The 20,519-nt window shown below is 42.8% G+C and overlaps 1 protein-coding gene across 1 annotated transcript; it reads left to right on the top strand.

The window, feature by feature from the left end:
• The first annotated feature begins 4,250 nt into the window (after nt 1–4,250).
• Nucleotides 4,251–20,145, top strand: ucp1 (uncoupling protein 1). The gene is made up of 7 exons (XM_086008920.1): nt 4,251–4,390; nt 5,222–5,378; nt 5,649–5,865; nt 8,218–8,415; nt 8,508–8,609; nt 10,194–10,374; nt 19,453–20,145. The coding sequence occupies exons 2-7, from the start codon at nt 5,253–5,255 to the stop codon at nt 19,565–19,567; spliced, it is 939 nt and encodes a 312-aa protein (XP_085865046.1). The 5' UTR covers nt 4,251–4,390; nt 5,222–5,252; the 3' UTR covers nt 19,568–20,145.
• Nucleotides 20,146–20,519: the final 374 nt, after the last annotated feature.

Genomic DNA, 20,519 nt, shown 5'->3' with positions numbered 1-20,519 from the left:
TGAAGACAGACACAAAGGGCCCAATTTTGTGGATTGTGTGGGAAATGGTTGGATTCCCCGAATGTGGGGTTCTGACCTACAAAAAAATGGGTCAGCCAGCTGCACGCAATTTTCCCTCAAGTGGCCAATTAATTTCCAGCGTGTGGGCAGCCTTGCTAATTGTCCATTTCCAGTCAGGAAGCCCCACAGTATGATGTCATCATTCGTGGTGCTTTCAAGGTCCACAGCAAGCATTGCTTCCTCTGTTGGCTTCCAAACGAACCATACAGGATGGCAGAGGAGCCTGCAGCAGCTGTGGCCAGTGCCAGACCCCGAGCTGCCTCCAAATTCGACGAAGCTTCACTGCAGGCATTATTAGATGGGGTTAGGGCCCACAGGGAGGTCCTCTTCCCTAGATCAGGCAGGAAGAGGCCTCCCACTGAGACCAAGGCTGCATGGATGCAGGTGTCAGCAGATGTCAACTCAAATGTGCATGTAACCTTGGCATCACATCTCTAACTCCTTCCTCTACTCCCCCACAGGACCATCCAGAGCCCCCGTCCCCACTGTGGAGGAGGAAGAGGCTGTGCAGCCAGACTCCTCAGAGGAAGCTCCAACCTCTGAGGGCGCAGTCAGCAGAAGTAAGCGCACCCAGCACCAGCGCAGACACTCACACCTCGGGGGAACCTTCGGGACATAGAGTAGTGTTGTCACCTGGTGTTTCACAGCTCACAAGTGAGCCTCAGCAGATGGTGAAGACAGGGACAGCAGTGGAGAGTCCTCGTCAGAGAGCGTAGGCCTCTGCCAGCTCAGCTCAGCTGCACTGCATGTCGACCCGCTGCCTCTGGGTCCATCTGCAAGAGAAGAGGTGATGGATTTCCATGCACAGATGCAGGAGTCTCTGGCAGGTTTTGTCTCCAGGGTCGCTGCGAGTGTGGAGCGAATGGAGGAGTCCATAGCGACCATGAGCAGAGCCTTTGTGGAGTCTTGGTGCATGAACGCATCACCATGGAAAGGTTGGCAACCTCCATGGAGGAGATAACTCGCCAGGGTAGGGAAAACATGGTGAGTGCTCATAAGAGAATGACATCTCTTGAGGAGCAATGGCCATCTATTGAACAGAGAAAGCAGACCTTCATAGAAGTCCTTCTGAGTAGGACTGCCAGTGCAGATACGGGTCCCCATGGCCCCCTAAAGCGCAGCAAGGTGCTCTCAAGCCACTTCCAAGCGCTGGCCCCTTCTGGCCTGTGCAGATTCAGGTGAGTGAGCAGCATCCTGGTGCTCCTGTTGCTGATCCTGCTGTTCCTGGTTCTGCTGCTGCCGCCTCTGCTGCTGGAGATCCTTTAATGGCAAGAAGGGAAGGAAAAAAAGACGTCCCATGCTTCTGGTAGATGCCTCCGCTGAGTGAGGGTGGCGAGAGGGGCTTCCCAGGAGATCGCATTGGAGAAGTGTGTGAGGCTCCAACCTTCCAGAACTGTGCCTAAGCCTTGAAGAAGTAGCCCCAAGCCTTCAACAGCAAGGTCCTTCAACATACAAATGCTCTCCAATTAAATTGCAGCTTTCCCGAATGACCTGCAGCTGAGAGCAAGCAAGCCAGCAAGCTTCACGCCAGGTTTCATCAGCAGGGTTCCCCGCAGGCGTGTTTAGCGTGGGGAACCCTTGAAAATAGCAAGGGCCCCTTAAAATGGCATTAAACATGCCAATAATTGGTGAGTAGGGTCCCGATGGCCAGTCCCACCAGCGGCAGGCGGGACTGAATCGGCTCGTGGAGAAACGGCGGTCCGAAAGTCGGACGGGGCGGGGAATCAGGCGGGGGGGGGGGTCACGAACCCCTATTTCGGCGATTTTCGGCCCCCGCCCGCCTGAAAACCCGCCCGACGGCTGGCAGAAAATCGGGGCCAAAGTATTTGTTTAATTTCTCTGCCATTTCCTTATTCCCCATTATAACTTCTCCTGTCTCAGCCTGTAAGGGACCCATGTTTACTTTTGCCACTCTTTTCCTTTTTACATATCTATAGAAGCTTTTACAGTCTGTTTTTATGTCTCTTGCTAGTTTACTCTCATATTCTATTTTCCCTTTTTTAAAATCAATTTCTTGGTCCTCCTTTGCTGAATTCTAAAATCCTCCTAATCCTCAGGCTTACTACTCTTTTTGGCAAAATTATAAGCCTCTTCCTTTGATCTAATACTATTTTTAATTTCTTGTCAGCCATGTTTGGACCACTTTTCCTGTGGGGTTTTTGTGCCTTAAAGGAATGTATATTTGTTGTAAATTATGTATTAATTCTTTAAATGCTAGTCATTGCTTGTCTACCGTTATACCTTTTAATGTAGTTTCCCAATCTACAGTAGTCAACTCGCCTCTAAGACCCTAGTTTCGGATTTAACTCAATCACTTTCAAACCAATCAACCCTTTATGTCATATGATGATGTAGCAACAGAAAATGCCTCGTTATGGTGAGCCAGCTGTAGAGATAAGAGGTGCCTTGTTCTCTGCATGTTGTTCGGTCACTAATACACAATAATAAAACTGAATGTATGACCCTTTGACCTGTGGTTAAGTAATTATACTGAGTAAGGCGGTAAATAGGATCTCTGCGAAAGGTTATAAGAGATTCAGCAATCCTACACTTACTTGTGACTTTAAGTCACTTCAAAAAAAGAGGCAGGTTTAATATATCAGGTTTGTCGTCTGCTTATTGCAACCACCATACTTTCATACAGCTGGCACCTTGTGCATCTGGGAAAGATGCTACTCACAGTATTTCATGGAGGTTTTCATTGGCAGGTTACTATCGCCATTATAAGTCTTTAGTTTTATTTGCATGCTCGTACGCTGCAAATGTAGACAATGCATTCAACGATCCCTGGGAGCCGCTTGCACTGAGCTGTTCCGCCAGCCGCTGTGGCCGCTGCGTGCGGTGGCGCAACCTGGGCGGGGCTGGCGCTCCCTCTGTCTATTGGCTGCCCTGGACTGGACCGCTCGGAACGCCCCTCGGCTATTGGCTGCCCTGAACCAGGCCTCTCGGAACGCCCCTCGGCTATTGGCTGCCCTGGACCAGGCCTCTCGGAACGCCCCTCGGCTATTGGCTGCCCTGGAGTAGGCCTCTCGGAACGCCCCATGGCTATTGGCTGCCCTGGACCAAGGCCCCTCGGAACGCCCCATGGCTATTGGCTGTCCTGGACCAAGGCCTCTCAGAACGCCCCTCGGCTATTGGCTACCCTGGACCAAGGCCTCTCGGAACGCCCCTCGGCTATTGGTCTGGCGCCTCGAGCCCCCGAGTCGGAACAGACGCGAGCTGGGGACAAACCTTGAGACGCCGAGTGTGCGGGCATCACCAGGGTATTGACCATCGGCGTGAAGCCAATGCATACTCCCAGTCCAGAAAAGACCTTGGCTTATTTTAACAGCAGTTCCCAGTTGCACAAAATGCCACGTGATGAAATGCTGCACTTGGCTCCATATTTCCTTGTTGCTGCATCTTTACTTCTTTATGTTTTTCTATTTGTTATTTTTCTCGTTGCAACTTAATTGTGCAGAAGAGACCATTCTAGTTTGAGAAACCTGTGGACTTTGACAACGTCCATGTAGGCTACATACTTTATTGCATATCAATGACTATCAAAAAACAGGCAGACCATAAAAGTGATTAAGATAACCTATCATTTTGATGTTCTTATTGCTATATAAATATTATTAGTTATTGATGAGAAATCAAGAGCTGTGGTTTTTCTTGGCTGCAATCAACCGGGATCCATGTTTGTGTAAGTCTACGAAAAAGTTTAAAAACACCTTGTACCATTTGCAAGAAGTTGACCGATTGCAAAGTCTCCTGCCCATTTGATTTTGTTTGAATTTTTCATTCTTAGTAACAGCGCTCACAGTAAATACATATTTACTGGTAATCTAAAAGGACTGGCACATTGTCGTCATCAGCACAGAACAAAGATCATAACACCCAGATCTCTATATCTAATTCAGCAGCTTCAAAATCACACTTGCTCTCCGTGTTGACTTTCTGCTAGAGATCTATTCTATCTGGGAGCCATACCCTGAGATATTTATATAAATGCTCTACGAGGTGAAGGGCAGAATTACAAATTGTCAGCTTTTTAGGTGGAACATTGACAAAACACTTAGGCTGAGACAAACAGAGATGGTAAAAGTAATCGTTTCATCTGTGCACACCTCCCATTTAGGAACGCCCAATTTTGGCTGTACTTTGGTTGCATCACATTAACTTGACATGGTTATAAAAAGAATCGAATCCCCCCAGAGCTATTATGGATCAAGCAACGGCACAAAGTCCTGGTCATTCCAAGAAAAGAACAGTTGGAGGACAGTGGGAGAAGAATTCCTCAGAGGTTTACTCCTTACTGAACAGTGCAAGCAAGCACACCCCACTGAAGGTAATTTTGAGATATTTTGATGTACTAGTCATAGATCTCAAGCATTTCTCATTATTTTCGTTTGCAGTTGGAAGTAAACGCTGGTACAATGTGTTTATTGCACTTTTTGATATTGACCAACAGTTAATTTCCGAATTCTAGTTATGTTTTACCAATATCTAAGAAAGTAACTTGTGCATGGAAAACACCCTCATAGACATTGAATTGGTTACAAAAGCTATTAATAAACTCCGTTGTGGCTCAATGAGTAAGTACGTGGATGGTGTGGACTGCAAACTGCCAGGCTGGATTCCCATTCTGTGCTGATCTCAGCCAGTGTTGCATTTGGGGCATTACACAGGGTCCTGGCTCCTGATCACTCTCTAGTCAGTGACTCCAGCTAGACAGTGTATACGTGGGGATGTTGGCAAGGACCAAACTAGGCTTGGGCAAATGTTGCCCTTACCTGAATAGCCTGCCCAGGTTTACTGCATGAAAGAGGTAGCAGGGGGTAGCTGAGACCGTGGAACCATACCCTAGCATGTGTCTAAGCCTTGAGGGAAGAAGGGGATGGGAGGCGGCTGGAGGGACTAGTAACAAAGAAAATATGGTGCTGGATAATTCCATGGGTTTATGGATAGGGTTGTGCATTTGTGATAAATTTAATACGGGTTAAAGGAGGAACAAAAGGAGACAATGTGAGAAATAGGAAATATTTTATATCACATTAAATGTCCTGAACGCAAAATAGAACTTATAGAAAACAATGTTAAAAATGCTTCATCTAAATCAGGAGGGTTGTAACCTGAGCAGTACTGTCAACAACGTGATTTCTTTATTATTTCTTTCTAGCACTTTGCAGAGTTTGTTGGCTCTTTTCAGGATGGTGGGGCTGAAACCGTCAAACATTCCTCCAACTCCTGGCGTGCAGTTCCTGAGTGCTGGGACAGCAGCCTGCATCGCTGATCTCATCACATTCCCCCTGGACACGGCGAAAGTCAGATTACAGGTAACACGCGGAAAGAAACAAGAGACTAATTCGTTTTATTTATTGATTTTTATTCTCTCTGCAATATATTCTGAAACTCAGTTTCCGACCAATTGTATGTGTCTGGTTAAAGAACTGCAATTCCTTGCTCGTGATTAATTATTTTGCAGGGAACTCAAAGTAAAGGAATTTAGCACCAAATCCGAGATTCAAAGAGTCAAGACATGCATCGGTTCCGTCCACTTTAAATATGTCCTTGTTGCCCCAGATTAACTCACGTGTCTGCTTTAGATTCAAGGAGAAGCTGCAGGCTGCCAAGGGGCCGCGGTTGCCCAAAATATCAAATATCGCGGAGTTTGGGGGACAGTCGCCACAATGATCAGAACAGAAGGTCCGCGGAGTTTGTACAGCGGACTGGTGGCCGGGCTTCAGAGACAGATGAGCTTCGCTTCAATAAGAATCGGACTTTATGACTCTGTAAAACAGTTTTACACCAGAGGGAATGACCGTAAGTAATAATTGGCCAGCCGAAACATTATTTAAATACATATTTACAGTGTACAAGTAACTCGGGACTAAAAAAATAGTTAATACAGTGAGTGTATAAATATCTCAGGGTAGAAGATAGTCAACACAGTGAGTGAGTTAACAGTCAAAAGGGAAAGTCTTGCTTGAACAACCTTATTGAATTTTTTGAAGAGGTAACAGAGTAGACAAGGGTAATGTAGTAGATGTAATTTATCTGGATTTTCAAAAGGCCTTCCATAAGGTACACCATAATAGACTGATGAACAAGGTCAGAGAATGCAGTCAGGGGACAAGTAGCAGAATGGACTGTTGGCTGGGCTTCAAGACAGAAAGCAGAGAGTAGGAGTAAAGGGTAGCTATTCATAGTGGCAGAAGGTGGGTAGTGATGTTCCACGAGGATCAGTGCTGGGATCAAAAACACAATTTCTAAATTTGCGGATGACACCAAATTGGGGGGCATCGTCAATATTGAGGAGGACTGCAACAAATTACAGGAGGACATTAATAAACTTGCAGAATGGTCATGTAATTGGCAAACGAAGCTCAACACAGATAAATGTGAGGTATTACATTTTGATAGGAAGAATAGGGAGGTCATTTATCACTTGGCGGGTGCGAGTCTAGGTGGGGTAGAGGAACAAAGGGATCTCAGAGTACAAATACACAAATCACTAAAAGTTGCGCCACAGGTTAGCAAGACCATAAAAAAGGCAAACCAAGCACTAGGGTTTATTTCTAGAGGGATAGAATTGAAAAGAAGGGAAGTTATGCTAAACCTGTATCGAACTTTGGTTATACCACACTTAGAGCACTGCGTACATTTCTGGTCGCCATATTATAAAAAAGATATAGAGGCACTGGAGAGGGTGCAGAGAAGATTTACAAGGATGATACCAGAAATGCAAGGGTATACATATCAGGAAAGGATGAACAGGCTCGGTCTATTTTCTCTTGACCTAATAGAGGTCTTTAAAATTATGGAAAATTTTGATAGAGTGGATACAGAGAGAATGTTTCCACTTGTGGGGAAGAGCATAACTAGAGGCCATCAATATAAGATAGTCACCAAAAAATCCAATAGGAATTTCAGAAGAAACTTCATTACCCAAAGAGTGGTGAGAATGTGGAACTCACTACCACAGGGAGTGGTTGAAGTGAATAGTATAGATGCATTTAAGGGGAGGCTAGACAAGCATATGAGGGAAAAGGGAATAGAGGGTTGTGCTGATAGAAAGAAAGAAAGACTTGCATTTATATAGCGCCTTTCACGACTACTGGACATCTCAAACGCTTTACAGCCAATGAAGTACTTTTGAAGTGGAGTCACTGTTGTAATGTGGGAAACGCGGCAGCCAATTTGTGCACAGCAAGCTCCCAAAAATAGCAATGTGAAAATGACCAGATAATCTGTTTAAGTGATGTTGGTTGAGGGAGAAATATTGGCCAGGACACCGGGGATAACTCCCTTACAACAGAAAATGCTGGAAAAACTCAGTAGGTCAGGCAACATCCGTGGAGAGAAATTTGAGTTTGAGAAGGGTTCGACCCGAAACGTCAACTCAAATTTCTCTCCACGGATGTTGCCTGACCTGCTGAGTTTTTCCAGCATTTTCTGTTGTTATTTCGGATTTCCAACATCTGCAGTATTTTGCTATCATAACTCCCTTACTCTTCTTCGAAATAATGCCATGGGATCTTTTACATCCACCTGAGAGAGCAGACGGGGACTCGGTTTAACATTTCATCTGAAAAACGGCACCTCCAACAGTGCAGCACTCCCTCCGTACTGCACTGGAGAGTCAGCCTAGCTTTATGTGCTCAAGTCCCTGGAGTGGGAATATGAACCCATAACCTTCTGAGTCAGAGGCGAGTGTGCTATCAACTGAGTCACAGTTAACACTGAGTTAGATGAGGAAAGATGGGAGGAGGCTCATGTGGAGCATAAACACCGTCATGGACTGGTTGGGCCGAATGGCCTGCTTCGGTGCTGTATATCTGATGTAATCCTATGTAGTGAGTGAGTGTACAAATATCTCAGGGTAGTAGATTGTTAACACAGTGAGTGTGCTCTGTGAACCGAGGCCATTTGCAGACATTGGTTTAGAATTCAATGTACAGCAATGTAAGAAATGCAGTTGTTTTCAGTCTTGTTCAGTAAGAAATGCATGTTCTTCCAGTTTAATGACGCTTAAAATAAGGTATGGAATATAGACAACTGGTAATTATATCTGCTGTTGAATAACACAAAAGGTTTTACCAGGAAACAGTTTGGAAAATAGTATGGTCTTGGTGTGATATAAGGAATACAGATTAATCCTGTCTCTCTCTCCAGATGCCAGTATAGGTACCCGCATCCTAGCAGGGTGTACTACAGGAGGACTCGCAGTGGCACTGGCTCAACCGACGGACGTGGTTAAAGTTCGTTTCCAGGCACAAAGGAGCCTCCGGGGTGTTGAGAAGCGATACAATGGCACCCTTCAGGCGTATAAATCAATAGCCAAAGAGGAGGGAATTCGAGGACTTTGGAAAGGTGCATATGTGTGTAACATTGATGCATCTGACTTATCATGAATTTAGTGGCATTTCAGATCCATTAATCGCACCTTGTTTGTCTTTGCTTAGGAACTTTCCCCAACATTATGCGGAATGCCATTGTCAACTGTTCAGAGCTTGTAACCTACGACATCATTAAAGAGACCATTCTGAGGAAAAAACTGTTGACAGGTGGGCTGACAGCCATGGCCTTCTTGGCAAACTTCATTCCAGATCTGTTTTTCTCCTTTCGTTGCATTCTGCATCGACAGATACAAGAAAGTGCACTCGTTGGGTCACATTGTAATTGTCTCTGCCTCATAAGCAAACTGAAGTCAGGATGAAGGTGTTGGGCTACATTTTGTGCCGTTGGCTAATTTCAGCCAAGAAGTAGGTATAATGTTGGTAGAAAGTCCCATGTGCCAATCCTACTGTTCCAAAAAAAAACCCAGATGAACAAACTTTAATGCAAAATGAGGGAGGTGAAGAGGAAACAATTTTTGTTACGGTTATTAATAAGAAACTCCTATAGTATCCTGCCACTGCTCAGTTAAATCAAAAAGTGTATTTTACTTTTTGGATTTGAGTTTAAATAACGGTAAGATCTGGAAGCATCATCAGAGTGGTGACAGAAGTGAACAGTGTAAGTCTACACAAGTTTTAGTGGATTGAAAGAAAATGGCAGGAAAGAGGGATGAGGTGGGCTCCTCAGCTTTTCATTTTTCATATAATTAGTGTCCATGCTCAATCTACAGCAACTCTACACTGTGCTCTGCACATGCACAGGGACCTCTTAACATACTTTGCAAGGCCACACTTAGGTTCTTGGGCAGGATAATCATTTACTATGGATGTTCTTTGGTGGGGAGAAACCAGGAAAATGTGTACTGAAAAAAACAGACTGAAAAAAAGACAAGGAAATGCAAGTCTATACTGGCTTAATAAAATAATAGATGAGAGAAAGTTATCAGGTGCAACCACCTAACTCCATGTTTGCTATCTTTGTCACTTGTATTTGACATTTAACACACATTTTCACACTGCTGTATTTAGATATTTTATCTGGTGTTTACATATGCTACAGAATTATCATCACACCGCAATTGCCAGCCAGCTTCGCTTTCAGATTCCAGGCCATCCCCACCACCCCATCCCAAGTGTGCCACCAGAGCAAAGCAGACAGTATTTAGTGTGAGGCAACAGCAAGTACGAGTGCCTAACTTGTGACTAAAAATCTCACGCTGGGATTTGCCCGATGTTGACTGACATGTCTTTCAGCTGGAGAATTGTAAGGAGCTTGTGTTCAAAAGCCTTGTAGGTTGTAGCTGTTTCAAGTATACACAATTTCTGGAGTTTTGGTGCAATAACAAACCTTGATTCATAGTGAGACTACAGGAAGCAAAGTATGGACTGAATGAGTTTTTCTCCCCACCAATAAGTCTTATACCATTAATATTTAGGTTAAGCTTATTATTTGAAGTCAGTGAATAAAGTTGTTCAGGTGTCAAAAAGTTCAAATCTCCATTTCACAAAGTTTCTGCATCAAAACCTAAAAATGCATTTTAGCCAGAACTTTTAATAATGTGCTTTCACAGAGCCACTAATTTGCTATATCGCAATTACATCCAAAAAGCTTGATACACCAACCACATTAACAACCCTGCCAACCCCTTATAAAATCATTTTTAATTCCTTATAGAAGCTGAAACTAATTTCATGCCTTCACTTGGACAAACTCGAACTCTGAAATTGATAAGCACTTTTCTCAATTTGCAGATAACTTTCCCTGTCACTTCATCTCGGCCTTTGGCGCAGGATTTTGTACGACAGTAGCAGCTTCTCCTGTTGATGTAGTAAAGACAAGATACATGAACTCTGCCCCTGGGCAGTACAAGAATGCACTAAGCTGTGCCTGGACCATGCTGGTTAAAGAAGGACCAACAGCCTTTTACAAAGGGTAAGTTCATCTGGTTCAACGTAATTAACATTAAAGTATATCTACATTTGTTTTTTCTTTTCTTCTTCCTTTATCTACTGATATTCTCCCCTCCCCTCTTTATTGGGGGACAGTTGTACAGGGACATAAGAACATAAGAACATAAGAAATAGGAGCAGGAGTAGGCCAATCGGCCCCTCGAGCCTGCTCCGCCATTCAATAAGATCATGGCTGATCTGATCCTAACCGCCAATCCACTATCACAGAACCATCTCCTGAATCTAACAGAATTAGACACACGAAATAGGAGCAGGATCAGGCTACACGGCCCCTGGGCCCGCTCCGCTACCCACAGGGCCATGTCCGATCCGAACCTAGACTCATGTCCAAATTCCTGCCTGCTCCCCGTAACCCTTAATTCCCTTTACTTCTAGGAAACTGTCTATTTCTGTTTTAAATTTATGTAATGATGTAGCTTCTACAGCTTTTTGGGGCAGCATATTCCATGGACCTACCACCCTCTGAGTGAAGTAGTTCCTCCTCATCTCAGTTTTGAAAGAGCAGCCCCTTATTCTAAGACTATGCCCCCTAGTTCTAGTTTCACCCATCATCGGGAACATCCTCCCCGCATCCACCCGATCCAACCCCTTCACAATCTTATATGTTTCAATAAGATCGCCTCTCATTCTTCTGAACTCCAATGAGTAGAGTCCCAATCTACTCAACCTCTCCTCATATGTCCATCCCCTCATCCCCGGGATTAACCGAGTGAACCTTCTTTGTACTGACTCGAGAGCAAGTATGTCTTTTCTTAAGTATGGACACCAAAACTGTATGCAGTATTCCAGGTGCGGTCTCACCAATACCTTGTACAACTGAAGCAATACCTCCCTATTTTTATATTCTATCCCCCTAGCAATGAAAGCCAACATTCCATTGGCCTTCTTAATCACTTGCTGCACCTGCATACTAACCTTTTGAGTTTCGTGCACCAGGACCCCCAGATCCCTTTGTACTTCAGTACTTTCCAGTTTCCTGCCATTAAGATAATAACTTGCTCTACGATTTTTCCTGCCAAAGTGCATAACCTCACACTTTCCAGTATTGTATTCCATCTGCCAAATCTCTGCCCACTTACTTAGCCTGTCTATGTCCCCTTGCAGGTTTTTTATGTCCTCCTCACTCACTACTTTCCCTCCCATCTTAGTATCATCTGCAAACTTTGATATGTTACACTCGGTCCCCTCCTCCAAATCGTTAATATAGATTGTAAAGAGTTGGGGACCCAGCACTGACCCCTGCGGAACACCACTAGTTACTGATTGCCAGTCTGAGAATGAACCATTTATCCCAACTCTCTGCCTTCTGTTAGATAGCCAATCCTCTATCCATGCCAGAATATTACCCCCAATCCCGTGATTTTTTATCTTAAGCAATAATCTTTTGTGTGGCACCTTGTCAAATGCCTTTTGGAAGTCTAAATACACTACGTCCACTGGTTCCCCTTTATCCACCCTATATGTTACTTCCTCAAAGAACTCCAGCAAATTTGTCAAACATGACTTCCCCTTCATAAAACCATGCTGACTTTGTCCTATTAAATTATGATTATCCAAATGTCCTGTTACTGTCCCCTTAATAATGGACTCCAAAATTTTACCTACCACAGATGTTAGGCTAACCGGTCTATAGTTTCCAGCCTTCTGTCTACTGCCCTTTTTAAATAAGAGTGTTACATTAGCAGTTTTCCAGTCTGCCAGGACCTTTGCTGAGTCCAGGGAGTTTTGGAAAATTATTACCAATGCATCCACAACCCCTACCGCCACTTCCCTCAAGACCCTAGGATGTAAGCCATCAGGTCCAGGTGATTTATCCGCCTTGAGTCCCATTATTTTACCGAGTACCACTTCCTTAGTGATTTTGATCGTGTTTATCTCCTCCCCCCATATAGCCCCCTGTTTGTCCAGTGTTGGGATATTCTTAGTGTCCTCTACTGTAAAGACTGATACAAAATATTCATTCAGTGTTTTTGCCATCTCCATATTTCCCACCATTAATTTCCCGGTCTCATCCTCTAAGGGACCAACATTTACTTTAGCCACCCTTTTTCTTTTTATATAACTATAAAAACTCTTACTATCTGTTTTTATATTTTTTGCTAATTTACTTTCATAATCTATCTTCCCTTTCTTAATCTTTTTGTTATTTTTTGCTGTCTTTTAAAGTTTTCCCAATCCTCTATCCTCCCACTAGATTTGGCTACCTTATATGCCCTTGTTTTTAGTCGAATACTATCCTTAATTTCTTTACTTAGCCACGGATGGCTGTCTTTTCTTTTACACCCTTTTCTTCTCAGTGGAATATATATTTTTTGGAAGTTGTAAAATAACTCCTTAAATGTACACCACTGATCATGTATCGTCTTACCCTTTAATCTATTTTCCCAATCCACTCTACTCAATTCCACTCTCATACCTTCATAGTCTCCTTTATTCAAGCTTAGCACGCTTGTTTGAGATCCAACCTTCTCACCCTCTAATTGAATATGGAATTCAACCATGTTATGGTCACTCATTCCAAGGGGATCCTTTACTAGGACATTTTTAATTAATCCTGTCTCGTTACACAGGACCAGATCTAAGGTTGCTTGCCCCCTGGTCGGTTCAGTTACATACTGCTCAAGAAACCCATCCCTAATACACTCAATGAACTCATCCTCAAGGCAGCCCTGCCCAATTTGATTTGTCCAATTAATATGATAGTTAAAATCCCCCATAATTATAGATGTTCCCTTATTACAAGCCTCAACTATTTCCTGATTGATACTCCGTCCAACAGAGTTGCAACTGTTCGGAGGCCTATAGACTACGCCCACTAGTGTTTTTTTCCCCTTATTATTCCTTACCTCCACCCAAACTGTTTCATTATCCTGATCTTTTGACCCAATATCATTTCTCTGTATTACAGTGATTCCTTCCTTTATTAACATAGCCACCCCACCTCCCCTTCCTTCTTGCCTGTCCTTCCTGATCATTAAATAACCTGGTATGTTTAATTCCCAGGCATTGTCACCCTGCAGCCATGTTTCTGTAATGGCCACAAGATCATACCCATATGTAGTTATTTGTGCCATTAACTCATCTATTTTGTTACGAATGCTACATGCATTCAGATAGAGAACTTTCAAATATGTTTTGTGACACTTAGTTCCTGCTTTTGCCCTCTTTATTACTTTACCTTTTACTCCATACCTTCTGCCCCTTCCTGACACGCTCTGGTTTTTAATTTCCCCACTGCTACCTAAGTCTATGACCTTCTCTGTTGTCATTTTTATTATTTGCTCTCTAGGAACCACCCCCCCACTAGTTAGTTTAAAGCCCTCTCTACAGCCCTAGTTATATGATCTGCCAGGACTCTAGCCCCAGCACTGGCCAAGTGAAGCCCGTCCCAACGGAACAGCTCGCTCCTGCCCCAGTACTGGTGCCAGTGTCCCAGGAAGCAAAACCCATTTCTCCCACACCAGTCTTTGAGCCACGCATTTAACTCTCTAATTTTATTTGTCCTAGCCAAATTCGCTCGTGGCTCAGGTAATAATCCAGAGATTATTACCCTTGAGGTTCTGTTTTTTAATTTGACCCCTAGCTGCTCATACTCCTTTAACAGAACCGGCTTCCTAGTCCTATCTACGTCGTTTGTACCAACATGGACCATGACAACTGGATCCACCCCCTCCCACTGCAAGTTTCTTTCCAGCCCAGAGGAGATGTCCTTAACCCTGGCACTGGGTAGGCAACACAGCCTTCGGGACTCTCGCTCTCGGCTGCAGATAACTCTATCTATCCCCCTAATAATACTATCCCCTACCACTACAACATTTCTATTTACTCCCCCCTCTTGAATGGCCCCCCGTTCCACGGTGCTGTGGCCAGGTTGCTCATCCTCCCTGCAGTCCCTGCTCCTGTCCCCACAGGGAGTAAGAACCTCGAACCTGTTGGACAAGAACAAGGGCTGCGGCTCCTCCAGCTCTCCTTCCTGGATCGCCGTACCTGCCTCACTCGTAGTCACACCGTCCTGTCCCTGACCATGGGCTACATCTGAATTAATTAACTTCATAGGTGTGACCACCTCCTGATACACAGAGTCCAGGTACTTCTCCCCCTCCCTGATGTGTCGCAGTGTCTGAAGCTCAGACTCCAGCTCATCAACACGGAGCTGGAGTTCCTGTAGCAGCAGACACTTGTCACAGATGTAATCACCGTGAGCCTCAATGGGGTTCACCGGCTCCCACATCTCGCAACAGTAACACATCACCTGCTCCATTCTATGTAATTAATTACATTTTTTATTGTTAGTTATGGACACCCTCTGCCCGATTTTAGATGCTAGTATCCTCTATAATTAATTGGATTTAAATTAAATCAATCCCTCTAGTTACACCAGTTAAATGGTTTACCAACAGTCACTCTGCACCAGAAACTCCTTATTAACTACAACCCACAGAGTTAAAGTTTGAAAAGAGCACCTAACACCCCACTTACCCTAACTCACACTTACCCAAACTCAGAGCACTCTTTGATGACTCGCACTCAGCCGAACTACTGAGTGTCAGTAGGTGATTCAAACACAGGGGCATTACAGCTGAACCTGATCCTGTCCATACCAGAAATCCACGCACTGTTCCAGCGGGGACCGCTGGACGGATTCAGGAATAGGAACCCTGGCTAATTTTCCTCTCCCCAATCTAGGGGTGCTGAGGTTCAATTGTGCTGACATTCTTGCTGGGTGAGATCAACTAACTCAGCACAGGCTAGGGATCAAAACCTGGGAAATCCCTGCTTTCTGGCTCAACTACTCACCAGCTTAACCAGCTGAGGTATCAGGGGAATATTTACATATTAGATATTCACCTGGCTTTAGTTACATATTAGATATTCACCAGGAGCAAGAGAGATTTCAAATCCAGATAACCTCACTTAGTTTTGCCAAGTCTGAAGATGAAAATTTTAGCATTAAAGTACATTGAAAGCAATTTATTGGGGTCATTTTTAGAAAATCACATTAGAGGCAGTCCTAGAAATACTTTGGTGTATCCCAATTTGGTAAGTCTCATTCAGGTTGAAAATTTGAAAAGATTTGGGTTAATCATTCATGGAAAACCTAGCCTATACCCCACACTTGCATGCTCTTTGCACAGATCTCCCATTGGGTTAAAAAATGGAATGGATAATAATTACACTTTGCAATAACAACAATATGCTTTAAAACAGAATAAGGATTCGATCAACATGTTGTTATGAGCTCCCTGACAGCTTAGAGAGTAACAAATACACTGCCTGATGTGGTATTCAGCCACACTAACTACAGGTTCTGTGTTGAACTGGCTGATACCACTTGGGGTAGTGGTTACATTAAAATATATGGTGGGGGTGGGGGGGATTTCTGTTCTGTGGAAGATCCATGGAAAAATGGAATCAGCACCATTTATGTAGTTTTTCCAGGGTGTCCGTGTCAGTTATGGCGGTGAAGTGGGAGAATGTCCACAGAATTTCACCCCCACAGGTCAAGGAATGTCAGAGTTGAGCAAAGACCAGCTGGCTCACCAGTACTCATCCCTTTACAACAATCCGTAATTTTGCTTGGTAGATGCTTCCAAAAACATTCAACACTCTGAGTAAAAATAAGTTTTTCTTGATGTTTGTTCTAAATTTATTTTTCACTAATTTTCATTTTATGCCCTCTGGCCTTATTTTCTCAGTGTGCTTTAAAGTTATAATCTGGGTTCACTGTACCTAAGCCATTTAATATTTAATACATTTTGATGAGGTTCTCCCATATTAACCATTAGCTTTCTTCTCCAATATTTTCTCATCCCCTTCAGTCTTGTTGCTCTTTCCTGTGTCCTTTCTAAAACATTTTTTCACTTGTGTTGACCAAAATTGACCACCATATTCTAAGTGTGGTCTGATAAATAAATGTAAAGATTTAGAATAACTTTGGTAAACTTTTTTTTTTCAATTGCTTCACTACATTGTGTGGACATTGAAAGTGGCCTATCTCTATTATTCCCAAGCTCCTTTTTTACATCTCCCTGTGCTACTTCATTCATTCTATATATTTATATCCCCCATTTTTCAGCCTATGTGTAATACTTACATATATCAGTTTTGAATTCCATTTGCAATGTATCTGCCCTCTTGAATAAACAATCTAAGTCCTTTTGCAAATCTTCTGCTGCATCTTCTGTAATCTCCTTAGTTTAATGTCATCAGAAAGCTTGAGCAGCTTACAAATACTGCAGATGCTGGAAATCTAAAATAAAAACAGAAAATGCTGGAAATACTCAGCAGGTCAGGCAGCATCTGTAGAGAGAGAAACTGAGTTCATGTTTCAGGTCGATGATGCAGGTCATATCAGCAGCTTACATTTAGTTTTGGTATCCAGATCACTAATATGGAAGAGAAACAATAAGCATCCAAGCAAGTGGGATATCTCTCTATACACTCCTCCCCCTTCCCACACCCTATCTGATATTACATCTGTCTTGAGTGCTGTTTGTTTTCTATTTTCTAAGAGGTTTCTTGTCTCATTCCATATTCTATCCTAGGTCACCGTGGCTTTTAGTTTAATTAGAAGTTTTTCATATGGAACTTTGTCAACAACTCCCTGAAAGTTTAAATAAATGATATTGTAGGCTATCTTGTTGATCTGTTAACATTCCAAAAGAAGCAAAGGAGATTTGGCTGGCAGGATCGGCCCATTTTAAATCTATGCTGGTTGTTTCTTAAGTTTTTGCTATACTGGCACTTCTCCAGCCTGACCCTTACAATTAAGTTCATTATTTTACCTTTTATTGATTATAGGATAATGGGTCTGTTCTCTTTTGCCAGTTTTTCCCCCTTTTAAAATATCAGTACTCTGCCTGCTTCCAGTCCTGCAGAATCTGACAAATGCTTAGCAGTTCTCCCATGATGACCGCCAGTGCCCCATAAATTTCTTACCCTAGTACCCATTAGCACCCGAGAATGTATACTATCTAGCCCGGGGGATTTGCTAGTCTTGGGACCCTCAACTTTTCAAGTATCTCTGCCTATTCAGCTTTGAAAATCCTCAAAGATACTGGGTATGCAAGAATTGGATAACAAATCAGTATTACACTCTCTAGTGAATACTTCTACAAAATATTCATTTATATTTCTACTATTTATCTTTTAATTTCTCTGTCAATTTTTTCTTTTAGAGATCTAACTTCTCTAATTGCTCTTTTACAATTATAGGAACATAGAAACAGGAGTAGGCCATTCAGCCCCTCGAGCCAGTTCTATTCAATTAAATCATGGCTGATCTGAATCTTAACTCCATCTACCCGCCATGGTTCTGTAATACACTTGCTTATGCATAAAAGATTCACAAGGATGATAGCAGATCTGAGAGGTTATAACTATCGGGAAAGACTGAACAAGCTGGGGCTCTTTTCTCTAGAAAAGGGAAAGCTGAAGAGATGACTTATTGGGGGTCCTTAAAGGGGTTTGATAAGGTAGACGCAGAGAAGATGTTTCCACTTGTGGGGAATCCAAAACTAGGGGCAGTAAATATAAGATTGTCAATAAATCCAATAAGGAATTCAGGAGAAACTTCTTTACCCCGAGTGATTAGACTGTGAAACTCGCTACCACCAATGTTCCCATTAAGCTGCTGACCGCGCAGCGATTTAGAGGTCCCACACAGGCCACTCAACGGCTTTACAATCGAAATAACCGCGCATGTGTGAGAAATTGAATGGGCTGCGCAGCCTGTTAAAGGGGCCAGCCACCCCCAAAAAAATTAGCGGAAACATTGGCTACCACATGGAGTAGTTGAGGCGATTAGCACAGTTGCAGTTAAGGGGAAGCTAGATAAATACACGAGGGAGAAAGGAATAGAAGGATATGCTGATAGGGTGAGATGAAGTAGGGTGGGAGGAGGCTCGTGTGGAGCATAAACACCGACACAGACCAGTTGGGCCGAATGGCTTGTTTCTGTGCTGTAATTTCTATGTAATTCTACATAACAAAAATCTAGAAATCGCAGTTTTGACATTTTCTATTGACCTAGCCTCAACAGCTTTTTTGGTGAGAGAGTTCCAGATTCCCAGATACAGAACTTAAAAAAAATCATGCTTAACATCTTTACCTAAACTCATTTCTAGGTCTTTATATCTCTACTATCCTTTCTAACCCATTTCAGCAATTTCCTACCTTTCTCCCAGCGTTGTCTCATTTCTATTTGTCTGCAGGCTTTGTATAGTTTGTTCCCATTTTTATTGCCCCACCTTGTTCATTTTAGAGGACTCTTATTTAGCTTGCATTTATTTTTCTTGGCTGTATGATTTTGTATATTTTAACATTATTGTTTCAAAAGCATTTCATTATTCCTCAAGAAAATGTCGCCAATACGTTGTCTTTATCCTTATCATGCTTGGGGAATAAGAACATAAGAAGTAGGAGCAGGAGTAGGCCATACGGCCCCTCGGGCCTGCTCCGCCATTCAATAGGATCATGGCTGATCCGAACCTAGACTCACGTCCACTTCCCTGCCCTCTCCCCGTAACCCCTAATTCCCTTATCTGCTAGGAAACTGTCTATCTCCGTTTTAAATTTATTTAATGTTGCAGCTTCCAAGGCTCTCTGGGGTAGCAAATTCCATAGATTTACTACCCTGTGAGTAAAGAAGTTTCTCCTCATCTCAGTTTTGAAAGGGCAGCCCATTATTCTAAGATTATGCCCCCTAGTTCTAGTCTCACCCATCAGTGATCAGTGGAAACATCCTCACCGCATCCACCCGATCAATCCCCCTCACAATCTTATATGTTTCGATAAGATCGTCTCTCATTCTTCTGAACTCCAATGAGTAGAGGCCCAACCTACTCAACCTTTCCTCATACGTCAACCCCCTCATCTCCGGAATCAACCGAGTGAACCTTCTCTGAACCGCCTCGAGAGCAAGTATATCATGATTTTTACATGGGGGACCTGTAGCAGTCATCTATTACTAATCCTGTCCTCCTCTACCACGACATGCTAGATACTCTGGATTCACTATAAATGTTCATTTCCCTTGTAGGTTTGTTCCCTCTTATCTGCGCCTTGGTTCCTGGAATGTGGTAATGTTTGTGTCTTACGAGCAGCTGAAAAGGGCAATGATGATGGCCAGACAAAGCCAGGATTGTGCCATCTGATTCCCTCCACGGAGCGCACAACATTACAGCTAGATCGTAGAACTACTTCTCTGCACTGTCAAGTCTTCCTTATGGACATAGAGAACTGATGTTCTTATAAATATGATCATTTTCAACATCGTTTTTATAAATATCAGAATCCTATGTTGTATGAAATGAGACTCCATGGATAGCATGCCTATAGTTTAATTTTATTGCATTTCAAAATCTGTTGATATTCATTACTGGAAATGTTATAAAGCACATTCAGGGTAAATGTTTTTAACCAGTATATGAAGCGTCAAAATGAAGCACTTTACTTTCATAGGATATGCTATGTAAAGCAATTAATACTATCCAATGGGTTTTGTATTGCTGTTTAAAATAATACTACTGAGTAACATGCACTTTACTGCTGAGATTTATCAAAACCAGGGATAAACTATTGATCACATAGTTTGAAAAGCTCATTTCAGTCCTGTCTCTTGGCAATTGTCATTAGTTTGCATTGAACCTTGGCTAGCCACAATTCATAAATGTTTTATTTATTTGTCAGTATTTTTACAAAATCAGTTTTAATAAAAGCACATTTTATAACATTTAGTTACATTTAATGAGATGAAATAAATCATAACCAAATTCTTTTGCATTTCTTTATACACAATATATAAGTCCACAATAACTGTTGATGGCACAGCCCATTAGTTACTGCGTGCAAAATAGGAAGAGGCTTGTAAAAATCATGACTATAGATTGGGCAAACATGCTTAGCCAGTTAAAATGGAGGGGGGTCATTCCTGATCCTGACCACATTTTAAACTGGAGACCAGAGCCCAACTGTCTGCAAAACTTAGCCAGGTCAATTAATTTTTAAACTTTGGCTTGGGTGCCTATTAAGTTGTACTTGGCTGAAGTATTAACTGATCCCAGGTATCATGCAAACACCTCTTATCAATGCAATGGCTCAATCCAT

The sequence above is a fragment of the Somniosus microcephalus genome, chromosome 2 (genome assembly GCF_052327205.1).
Source record: "Somniosus microcephalus isolate GS21.2 chromosome 2, FLI_Smic_1.0, whole genome shotgun sequence".
NCBI classification, from domain to species: Eukaryota; Metazoa; Chordata; class Chondrichthyes; order Squaliformes; family Somniosidae; genus Somniosus; species Somniosus microcephalus.
Note: the sequence above shows the minus strand (reverse complement) of the source record. Positions and strands in the feature narration are given on the sequence as shown.